The 12,694-nt window shown below is 37.5% G+C and overlaps 1 protein-coding gene across 1 annotated transcript in view; it reads right to left on the reverse strand.

Annotated features, from left to right (window-relative positions):
• Positions 1-12,694, reverse strand: part of LOC107286057 (serine/threonine-protein kinase BRSK2) — a 396,585-nt gene that overhangs the window by 173,427 nt on the left and 210,464 nt on the right. Inside the window, exon 2 of the mRNA XM_015814351.1 lies at positions 8,688-8,782. Within this exon, the coding sequence (XP_015669837.1) occupies positions 8,688-8,782 (95 nt within the window). The remainder of the gene's footprint in view (positions 1-8,687; positions 8,783-12,694) is intronic.

Raw genomic sequence — 12,694 nt, forward strand, 5'->3', positions numbered from 1 at the left:
AGTGTTCCAATATCTCAGGGGCTGCCACAAAGAAGAGGGAGTCAAGCTATTCTCCAAAGCGCCTGAAGGCAAAACAAGAAGCAACGGGTGGAAACTAACCAAAGAGAGAAGCAACCTAGAACTAAGGAGAAACTTCCTGACAGTTAGAACAATTAACCAGTGGAACAACCTGCCTCCAGAAGCGGTGAATGTGCCAACACTGGAAGTTTTTAAGAAGAAACTGGACAGCCATTTGTCCGAAATGGTATAAGGTTTCCTGCCTGAGCAGGGGGTTGGACTAGATGACCTCCAAGGTCCCTTCCAACTTTATTATTATTATTATTATTATTATTATTATTATTATTATTATTATTATTATTATTATTATTATTATTATTATTATTATTATTATTTTATTTCCTGTAAAGAACTCTGGTGGCCCCTAGTTCCCTGGTTTAGACAAACAAGACACTATAATTAATCAGAGACTTCTGTTTGATGGATTGCTTAGCGTTAAGGAAAAGTGTTCAAATGCTCTGTGTATAGACAAAAGGCCTGGTTATATTTTAGCTTAGTAAGTCAAGATATAATCATCTAAAGGTGCAATTGGAGTTGGGGGGATACCTATTTCTCATTAGACTGTTGTCCCTGCATAATTTTCTTAGATGACTCACCTCCCCTATTAAACAGAATAAATCCATTTTTATGTAAGCGAGCTCTCTACAGAAGAACTTCAGTGCAACTCTGTGCTATTCATTAGAGAAGTAGTCTCCTTGTTCACTGTGTATGTATAAAGTACTCTCCTTATGCATTTTCTCCAACAACACTATAAAACTCAATCTATCTGTTTACGGAAGCTCTTATGTTTTTCACGCCCACTTATTGAAAAGATTCCACTTAGCCATGAGAAAAACACCGACATCTTTAAGAATTATGATGCTCCTGTTTTCTTACCCTCCAGCGCTTTGGCAGATACGCCAGGAAGCATTCTTCTTGTATCACAGAGGGTGGTGCACAGAAGCAAAGTATCATTTAATCAAACTGACTTTGAGCAGTTGAAATCAGCCACTTGATGTTACTGTAATGAAGTTTTATTTTCTAACATTAACAGACTCCAGATGCATAGATATTCCCTCTGGAAACTGCATTAAAATGAATGGAATAAATAAAAACTCACCCACCCCTGACTCCTGAACATGTTTGTTTTTTTTTTGTTTAGAAGCAGGATCTTGTGTTTTTAAAAAGTGCATACAGTGGGGGAATCAAAATCATTAGTATGTATATAAATATGTTCTTATGGCTTCCGTAGCAATCTATCTGATGTATCTTATGGGTAAGGACAATGAAAGCTGAAAAGTATGGGTCTCATACAGATACTTTATGTGTATTCTTTTCAAAGGTACAGCACATATTCATATTTTTTTTATTTAATTACCCCTCTACAAAATATTTTTCAAGTGAAGAGTGGATGGAACAGGAGGGCCTGCTATTTTTACAAGACACACAGTTATCCAATGTCTTTAAATATTCCAACAGGAACAAGTCAGCAAGCTTCTAAAATCCATTAAAAAAAACAAACCTGTCTTTTATAGATAGCAATAGATCTACAGTCCCCAGGAAAGAGAACTAGGAAAATTAACTCCAGATACATACATGCATGGAAAGAGTGCACAACATGATTTTTGTTTTATCTCTTTGGATTCAAGAATACAGGTTTTTCACCCTAAAGTCCTACTGACCATAATATGTGATTGGAAAATAAATTAAGATCGTAGAAGTAATACATCATTGTTTATGCACTTCACTTGTTCGATAAATGCCAATACTTTCTATAGTTTTGTGATAATCATCTGCTTTCAAACACAATATTTCTATTTCTAACAGGAAATAATAATAATAATAATAATAATAGTAGTAGTAGTAGTAGTAGTAATAATAATAATAATAATAATAATAATAATAATAATAATAATAATAATAATAATAATAATAATAATAATAATAAAGTTGGAAGGGACCTTGGAAGTTATCTAGTCCAACCCCCTGCTCAGGCAGGAAACCCTATACCATTTCAGACAAATGGCTATCCAGTCTCTTCTTAAAAACTTAAAATAAAAGGCAAGGCTTAAAAGGTAACCAAAAATAGTTGTTGTTAAATATAAACTTGCTCACGTCTCAGAGGAAATGCAGAAATGAACAGTAAAACACAGATGTTAAATAAATAGTTAGAACATCATTGGATTAGTTACTAGGATTTTTATCTTGCCATGCTATTTGAGTCTCCTTAGCAATTTGACATAGTTTGAGTCATGGCTACTCAAATAACCCAAAATGATGCATATACCGTAATCACTGATTGAAGTAACTTTATTTATCCCCCTGGACAGATCTCTTAAATAAAAAAGTATTTTTGGATAACAATGGACTTAACAGTGTATTAATGATTCACTACCGCAAGAAACAATGATGAAAATAATCATAGGGTTTTTTGTTTTTGTTTTTTTTTAAAATCAGATAGATGAGGATGATTTTCTAAATATCCTTGACTACGAAATGGAATTTTGTAGACATTTTGTCTCTGAAAATGAAATAATTCAGGCAAAAACTGAAGGCTGTTGCTTTTATGTCCTGCAACAAGGCTTCCAAACACATGAACATACATTCTGACTAAAACATACAAAGAACGGCTCCAGGAATTGGGTTTGGCTAGTCTAAAGAAAAGAAGAAATAGGGGAGACATGATAGCAGTATTCCAGTATTTGAGGGGCTGCCACGAAGAAGAGGGGGTCACGTTATTCTCCAAAGCACCAGAGGGACAAGAAACAATGGTTGGAAACTGATCAAAGAGAAGAAGCAACCTGGAATTAAGGAGAAGCTTCCTGACAGTGAAGACAATTAACCAGTGGAACAACTTGCCTCCAGAAATCGTGGGCGCTCCATCACTGGAGGTCTTTAAGAAGAGACTAGACAGTCACTTGTCTGAGATGGTATAGGTTCTCCTGCTTGAGCAGGGGGCTGGACTAGAAGGCCTCCAAGGTCCCTTCCAATTCTATTCTATTCTATTCTATTCTATTCTATTCTATTCTATTCTATTCTATTCTATTCTATTCCATTCCATTCCATTCCATTCCATTATCTAGCTGATCATTATCAACAACAGAACATTAATGTCAATCAAAACTCTTCTTCTGAGAATATAAAATGGATAATTGTCATGGCATAAATCCCCATGGAACTCCTCTGTTCGGAAACTAGTTAACCCTCCTTGCAAACAGAGAAAGAAGTACCAAGTTCTTTCAACTGAATAAAAGGTGTGGATTTTATATTTTCACAAGTGTGGAAGTATGAAAGAGCAGACACATTGGCAGTCTAGTGCAATCACTTCCAATAACTCAGCTGTCTAATATAACATGGAATAATATATCGATTTCCTCAAGAACGCTCAAAAACTATTTTCTTATAAAAATATTTGAGACCACATGATGAATCACTACATTTCAAATCAAATAAGTACAGGTAGGCCTCGACGTATGACCACAATTGAGCCCAAAATTTCTGTTGCTAAGTGAAACATTTGTTAAGTGAATTTTGCCCCATTTTACGACCTTTCTTGCCACAGATGTTAAGTGAATCCTTGCAGTTGTTAAGTTAGTAACACGGCTGTTAAGTGGATCTGGCTTCCCAGATTGCTTGTCATAAGGTAACAAAAGGGGATCACATGACCCCAGACACTGCAACCTTCATAAATATGAGTCAGTTGCCAAGCATCTGAATTTTGATCACGTGACCACAGGGATGCTGCAACAGTTGTAAGTGTGAAAAATGGTCGTAAGTCACTTTTTTCAGTGTTGTTGTAACTTTGAACAGTCACTAAATGAACTGTTGTAAGTCAAGGACTACCTATAGCTAAAATGTCTTCACAATTGCCAGCAGCAGTAAACAAATCCTGGATGGGCAAAATCAGACATTTTGGACAATAAATCTTAGGGAATTAATATAAACTGTCTTTTGTCTTTTGCATGGTAGTTCTACACATAATTGAGTGGGCTGTTTTCACAAAACTTAATATCAGAGAAACAATTCCAATGAACATGAAATCACTAGTAACATTTATTTCTGGCTCCTGTTTGACCAGAGATTGGTCACCAGATTCATTCTGGTAATACAGGTTGTGAGTTCTTTGGATACAAGTTTAAGAATCATCTCCGTCAGAGACGAATCCATATGTCTACCCTTAATAATCTACCCATTATCCAATTCCTTGGATAAGTTTCTGACACATTTATTACAGTTCCATTGTCCAACATGTTTTCCTGTATATTATTTATATAGCAGCAGCTCTGTTAATTTAGTCCAGCTGCTTCAATTCTGAATTATTCTCTCCAGAAACATTGATACTACTGTGTTACAATTACAAAACACTTTAGCAAATGCCTCCCTATTCTGCATAGCTCAAATGAAAAGCAATTCCAGAGAAAAAGGCCAGCTTCCAGAATATTTAAAAAATGATTGCAAAAAGAGAGAAAGAGAATGGTGGAAGAGAAGACTAAAATACAATGGATCACACTTCACCTGGATTTTCCTTTGCTGCTTTTCAACTTATACCAACAACACGCAATCATTTGCAGTAAATGTACTAAGACTAGTAGTAGCAGCCAAAGTATCTTTAAGACCCGAAAGAGAACTCACTATGTCTTTCTTTTGTCATTGCTGTAAGTTTTCTTTTGGACATGTCCAATCTGATGAGACCTTACTGTGTCCTAAATGTATTTAAGGCTACCTATTCTGATCTTTAATGGCCAGCAAATTTGTAGTCCAAATTCATTTTTTAATAGTTGATGTGGGGTTTTGGCCTATTCAACCTCCCTCCCCCAAAATCATTATAGCCTTGAAATGACAATCAATAATTGAAAGCTGCTATTTGGTAGCCCCAGTAGACAGGTTTCCTGTTCATGCAAATTACAGCTTCAGAAGAAGAAACTACTTTTGCATCAATACAGGGCAGAAAGATTTAAATTCTCCTTCCTGTTCACCAAAAACTGAATAATTATTATTTCCCCCAATACTAGATGGGCTGGTATATTGAAGCCATCTTTTATCAAGAGTATGCTTAGACCTAGTCTGTCCCATTAAGTAGAATAAGCTTGGAATGCCCTGGACCATATTAACCTGCAACCTATGGAAAAGTCAGTTTTGAATACTTCTCTTCATTAAAAACAAAACTAAAATATCTTTCTACGCCAAGCTGGACAATAGAGAGTAGCCCCAACAAGAAATAAAACTGCAGTGTTTAATTTGTTAATCTATTGAGTGAACATCAAAACTTGCTCCAATCTGTGACAGATTTTTAAACAGACACCATAGTATTTATAGAAACAACAAATGGCAAGCACGCTTTAAAAGAGACACATTCTTTCACATTAAAAAAGATACAAATGTTCTTCTATTAGTTGTTTTCTCATGCACACAGTTGCATCCACATGTAGAGCATGATTTTACTGATGAACAAATGCTCTTATATTCACCCTCCTTTCTTGAATGGAGGTTATGAATCATTCAACATGTCAACAACAAAATACTTCTTTTAGCAATAGCACTTAGCCCTTATACTTATATACCGCTTCATAGAGCTTTATAGCATACTCTAAGCATTTTACAGAGTCAGCACATTGCCCCCAACATCTGAGTCCTCATTTTACTGACTGAGTATAGGCTGAATCAATCTTGAGCCAGTGAGAATTGAACTGCTGGCAGTCAGCAGAATTAGCCTGCAATACTGCATTCTAACCACTGCACCACCAAGGCTTCTTTTAATCATCTCTCACACTTCTGCAATTGCAGTTAGCATTGTGATGCTAGAATATATACTATTGCAAACTATTCCTGAAGAAAGAGGTTAGTGTTCTCTGTATTAATCACATATTTCTAAAGGCATCTAGCTGCTTACATCTATTTATTACCCATTAATGGGATATAATATTTTACCATTGTATTGACATGAACTAAAGACATTATCTATGGAGATTCTCAGTTATCCAGATCAGAGCTGAAGAAGCTTCTTGGATGAGAAGCGAAACATCTTCAAAGAAAAACAAGAAACTCCTGTTGCCTCTTGAAAAAGCATCTTTGGGATAAATAAAGACATTACTTTTTAAAATAAAGATATGAAAAATAAAATTTACATTGGCACGTGAGACAATATTAATGTAATTAAAATTCTTGAAGTTAATCTACCATCCACATCATTTTAACTTGGTTTTATTGCAAAACAAACATAGTGAGGTTTTACGTTCTATCCCCAAGCCAAGAGAACAAGGGGATTAGAGAAATGTGAGGTTAATAGAATGCATTAGGGTGAAACTGAAGCCCACTCATTATTCCTTATCAGATATCCTATGTTTTAAGTTGTGTGATGCTTTGGATTCAGTTGTGAAAAATAAAATAATTAAACACACATAGACAATATAGTGCAACTGAGGCTTCTAGTAGTCTGTCTGAAAACAAATTACACCAACCTTACACACAGGGCTCAATAGATATCTGATCTAATGCCTGAGGTTTTTCAAGGTCAGGCTAACAGATTAGGGTCATGCCAGTGGGATGCTGTTCCATAATGCAGGCATTGTGACAAAGAAGGCACATCTCCTGGTTCCTGATAGATGCCATTGTTTCAGAGAAAGGATTCAGAACATGCCTAACTTGATCTGATGAGACAAGCAGAATCAAATGGAGAGAGTCCTACAAATAATCTGGGCCTGTGCCATGTAGGCTTTACAGGTGATAGCTAGCATCTTGAATTGCACCTGGAAGCCTACTGAAGCTGCATTCTGGACTAGCTGCAATTTTCTAATTCTCCTCAAGGATCACCCCATGTAATCACACTGCAGTAATCCAACTGAGTTGTGACTAAGATGTGAGTGATCGTGACTGGAGTCTTTCAATCCAGTGGCTGGCATATGAGGAATTTTTACAACTGCCATTCTGGCTATGACAAACATTTGCTCCTTAAACCCATACTATGAGTCCAAGGGGACAATAACTGCTTATCAATTGTACCACAGGGTATGCCACTCTGTCCAGAGTCAAGGATGGAAAATCTCCAGATCCAAGAGATCCTAAAAGCCACAGATACTTGTTCTTGACAGGGTTAAGGCAAAATCTGTTTTTCCCTATCCCAATTCCACAGATTCCAGACAGTGGGGAAAAAATCTTGAGCCGGGTGGAGCAGAGATATATAATTGAGTATCAGCAACAAAGTAATGATACTCAATCCCATATCCATGGAGAACCTTATGCAGAGTTTTTATGTAAATATGAGACCCACCAAAAACTGTACCTCCCATTCCCAATCTCCTAAACCAATCCAAAAGTATACCATGTTCCAGAAGGGCCAGGATGGACATACCATCCACCAAGCTTGCCAAAGATCTTTAACAGTGCCGTTCAATAATCAGCGTGAAATATGAAAATATGACTGAAATAAGGTCCAAATAATCCACTGCCTCCAAGGTTCTCTGCCATTGTAAGATTACCATCTTTTCAACAACGTTCTCTGAATAGGGAAGGTTGAAAACTGGATGAAAATTGTCCAGTTCCATTGACTTCCTGAGAACAGCAGATCATTGCTTTCTTCAAAGCTGGCAGAACTGTCCTCTTTGTCCAGAGGCATTCACCATTGTAATGATCCAAATATGTGTCATCTCCTGGGAGGCCTTGACCAACCAGGAGGGACACGGATCTAAAACACAAAATCAGAGATCAAAGCCCAAGGATTATGTCCATTATGTCCATCCTAACAGGATTAAGCATTCCTTGTTAACTAAGTGTGACTTAATTCTATGGGACCTGTCCAGAAGAGGTCCAGTTCAAAGCAAATTCAAGTGACTTTATCCAACAGATGTCTAGGACAATTCTCCCAGGGGACCTATAAAACCTGACCTGCTTCCTCTTTACTTAGAACAGACTGGATCACCCTAAACAGGCCTGCCTTTTGAAAATTTATAATAAAATAATAGCTGGAAAATAATACTTTTTGCTGCTCATCACCACAGTGCAGTGCTTACCTGTGCTTGGTTGGATTCACTCTTTGTTTTCCTTCAATAGTGCTCTTGGATCTCATATACCATTTCATTTCCCAAAGGGCTTCTACACATATACAATTTGATCCAAAGCCATAGTCGCCCTCTCATTCCAAGAAGAGCCTAAGGCCTTAGTTGAACAGCATGGGACAATCCTAAGTTCCCTTTGAAATTCAACAGGGTCCTACGGCAGTTCGGTCAACCAAGTCCCTCCCTGTGATGGGTGGAGGTGAGGGCTGAAATTTAAAACTAACTAGAGTGATCTAATCAGGTCTTGCCACAGTGAAAGTTTCCAGCTAATCAAACCCCTAATTTCAGAAGATCTCTAAAGCAAGGGAAAGGAATCTGCTCCTGCAATAAAGGATAACTTTATAACTAATATTTTCACAGTCAATCATTGTGGGATGATTGGATGTTATTTTTTGGTCTTAATCAAACCAGAGAAATACATTATCCTTTTAAATTTCAGTTTCCTATCTCCTCTCTGTAGAGGCATTATTATGCAATGCACAGTGTTAGCACTGACAAGAATGTTTGTTAAATTTAATTAAAGATATTAATTTTGCAAAGAACAAAAATCACTGAGCAGACTACTTCTCTTTTTTTCCAGATCTCCCTTTGGAAAATTACCTTCATTAGCACCGATTCACTGAGCTTCTCCCTGTTGACAATTTTTATAGCGACCTTTTGACATGTTACACAATGAACTCCCAACTTCACAAGTCCTGGGGAAAAGAAAGAGAAAGAACATTGGTTAGATGCATATTCAGTTATACAACTGTTGACAACTGCATCTTATTTGAATCTCTTTAATATGTACACACACACACACCACACACACAGACTTTTTTATTGGCCCTTCTTCCTCACAGAATAATGGATACATTTAAAATCTGTCCTGCACAAACAAAAGTATTAAGTGCCACATTTAACTTTTCCTACAATTTATGCAATTCAGTTTTCCCTAATCTACTAGATCAATCAGAATATTGGAGGAACATTTTATTAAACAACTAAAGCTTAATTATGTAGGGAGGATCAACCCATTCTTTATCTTGGTTTTCAAGAGCTCCAATTATCAACAAAATTGCATAATTATTTCCATCACTGTAAGAAAGCCACTATCTTAGTATACTGTATTTATCTTTTTAAGCCTACAGACGTCTTTCAAAAGACAAACCTAGCTAATTCAGAGCACCTAGATACAAAGGAGTTATTTAGAGATACAAAACACCAGTCTACACCGCCATTTTTTTTTCTGAAGTATTCCATTGAATCATTGTTCTCTTAAGACATAGGATAAGCATTCAAATGGATTACTCCTCTGGATTACTGCGATGTGCTTTACATCAGAGTTCTGCAATCTTTCTGGACTTGTAGCCTGGAGGGGAGAGCAGCTTCCAAATTACTGTGTGTGTACGCACATGCATGCATGCAAACCGGGCCATGCCCACTGGCGCAGTACTAGCAGCCGTGTTCGTGCATGTGGCATGTGCTGGTGCCATGCGCAAGCGCGAACAGCTGCGTGCCCCCACGGCGGCTAGTGGCCCATTCATGCATACACAAACGGGGCACGCACGCCCCTCGTGCTAGTGTTCCTGTTTGTGCCCATGCACATGGACAGAGCCGTAGGCGCTAGCACGAGTGGGGGGAATGCATGCCCATGTTTGCACGTCCTGACCAGCCATTTCTGCGGCCCCTGCTTTACATGGCTATCCTTAAAATGCATTCAGAAGCTTCAATTGGTACAAAACACATCGGCATGAGCAGTCTTTGTGGCCCATAGAATGACCCATATTACACCACTTCTTCACGAGCTGCACTGGCTACTGGTTTGCTTTGGGGTGCAGTTCATGGACCAAAGAGAGAAGCAACCTGGAATTCAGGAAAAACTTCCTGACAATGAGGACAATTAACCAGTGGAACAGCTTGCCCTCAGAAATCATGGGCGCTCCATCACTGGAGATTTTTAAAAAGAGGCTAGACAGTCACTTGTCTGAGATGGTATAGGTTCTCCTGCTTGAGCAGGCGGCTGGACTAGAAGACCTCCAAGGTCCCTTCCAGCTCTGTTCTGTTCTGTTCTGTTCTGTTCTGTTCTGTTCTGTTCTATTCTATTCCAGCAAGCAGAAAAGAAGTAAGGCTCATCTGCAGGGGGGACTCATGAGTGCTTTGAAATGCTGGCAATGAGTTAGTTTTTTTTTTAATGCTATTACTTGAAAGTCCATAAAGGCAACAACACTCAGTAACTCTGTTCATAACTGCACCTTCTCTACAAAGCTGTCACTATAGGAAGGCAATTTTTATTAGAGCTGAATTAGCAAAGAAAGCAAATATCAATTGTGGGAAATTTTGAAACTCAAATTCTGGTAGCTGTGCACATGGTTCAGAACTTGACTCTTAGGACCAGTTTGTTTGTTTTTTATAAATCTTAAAGCAGGAACAAATCAAGTGGGAGAATGAAAAAAAAACCCCACTACCACTATCTCTCCTGAGGTAGTGTTTGCCTGCTCACTCATTCTGTCAAGATGGACACTCTTCAGGTCCCTTCTTTGAGACAATGCCATCTGATGGGATCCAGGAGAGATCATCCCTCTCCTCCACCACACAGAAAGACATATCTGTTTCCTTGACTGTTGGGGCCAGGATGATGGGAATCCCTGTATGGGGGAAGGTAATAGATGATCTATTAAGGGTTTATCTTATCTTTAATTGAATTTCTTTCTTTTTATTTATTTCTTCTTCCTCTTCTTCCTTTCCTTCATAAATAAACTACCCACAATTGCCCCAAATGTGCTTTCTCAAAAGGCAACTGGACTTTGTTTTTCCTTGAAGATGTTTCGCTCCTCATTCAAGATGCTTCTTAGTTCTGAACTAAGGTTCAGAACCCAAAAAGCTTCTTGGATGAGAAGTGAAATGTCTTCAAGGAATAACGAAGTCCAGTTGCCTTTTGAAAAAGCACCTTTGGGACAACCATGGATGGATGCTTGAGAATCTCCACAGGCACCCAGAATTGCAATTGTTCAAGTTGGAGGGCGAGTGGGGGAGGGGCAGAGAGAGAGAGGATATACATTTCTTACAAAAATAAACAACCCCACACTGGATAATTTATTCTTGCGTTCATATCAACTCAGCCCTTTTATCTTCCTCTTCCTGAAGACCTTTGTTTTCATTTCTCTGTTATGGAATGTATATCCTTAAGAGTGCAGCTTAGTATTTCAGCTGTTTAGTGTCCTATTAGGGTGCATCAGTTTGAAGAAAAAAACATGATAATCCCTTAACAGAATTGCTTAGGAGTGATTATTCAGACTCAGAGGGATTTTGGCTCAGTGATGTAGCTCTGGTCTGTCAAACCCATTAACCATTATTGTTCAAGTCAATAATCATTACTTAGTTCTCAGTGTAAGAATTGTGTTGTTACTTTCCACAAACTTTCATTGTATTCATTTCTGTAAAAGCAGCTACTCTGTAAAATCTTAAAATAGTTTGATATCATTACTTTGGAATATACAGTATATCAACTCTGAGATACCACACAGCTTCCTAATTCTATCAGTATGCACTCTGATTTTAAAATTTATTTCTTAGCTCTCTAACACAGCAGCAGGTTAGAGTTTCTTTTTAGAAACAAATCAAGGATTAAATGTACTTGGTGCTGAAACTGTTATTTTGCAATTCAGGAGTTTTTTTAATTTTTATTTCACTCTAATGTTCACAAAATTATCAGATCAATTCACTAAAATGTTTATTTGGATGGAATCTTACTTCATAGTTCCATAAGAATAAAATTTCTAAATTTTTACTATTTTCTCAATTAGTACATCTTGCTATAGAATAAATGGATCAGCTGTCAGTTCTTCTGACTTCATTAACTCTATAAATTGAATTTCAAATCACCAACATTAAGAGCAGCATCATTCTGTTTTGAACACTCCCAATGTTATAATATTTGGATCAATGGTTTTCAAGCTCAGTAACTTTAAGGTGTGTGGACTCCCAGAATTCCTCAGCCAGCATTATCCACATACAGTATCTTAAGGTGGCTAAACTTGAAAAAAGAGTGATTTAGACCGATTAACTCTTAACGTTTATCAAATTATACCTATAACTAAATCAACTTTTCTGATTAAAACCTAAATCTCTTTTCTTTGTTACTCCCAAAAAACTTTCTGACTTGATGATCAAGATGGCGTTTCCTCCGGTCAGCTTCCACATACCCAAGAGCAAAGTTGCAGAAACATCTGTTGTGTGGGAGAGAAAATATCTATGCCTCCCCTGTGCCAACATTAGCCTAGTCGACAAATTTCCTTTGATCTCAAACACTGAGCTTCACTAGAAGCAGAGCTTATAATTTTAGGTCAGGAAAGAAAAGGAGGTGTGGGGTGGGTGGGGGAGGACAGAACGACAAAAGTGAAGCTAACATCATCTTTTCATTTTTAACGAAAACCTGATGAAAGCTCTCTGGTCTTTTCTACCAAAAGAAATAAACCCCAAGATAGCAGAAAAGGAAAGATTGGCTCAAGAACAAAATAGCAGGTAGAAATATTCAGGAGATGCACCTGTTAATGGCACCCTGACAAATTCTATAGAAGGTAAATACGCCTACACATAGATACTTAAAAAGATATAGGGCATTATTG

This window comes from Protobothrops mucrosquamatus, unplaced genomic scaffold (genome assembly GCF_001527695.2).
Source record: "Protobothrops mucrosquamatus isolate PMUCROS unplaced genomic scaffold, P.Mucros_1.0 scaffold242, whole genome shotgun sequence".
Classification (NCBI taxonomy): domain Eukaryota; kingdom Metazoa; phylum Chordata; class Lepidosauria; order Squamata; family Viperidae; genus Protobothrops; species Protobothrops mucrosquamatus.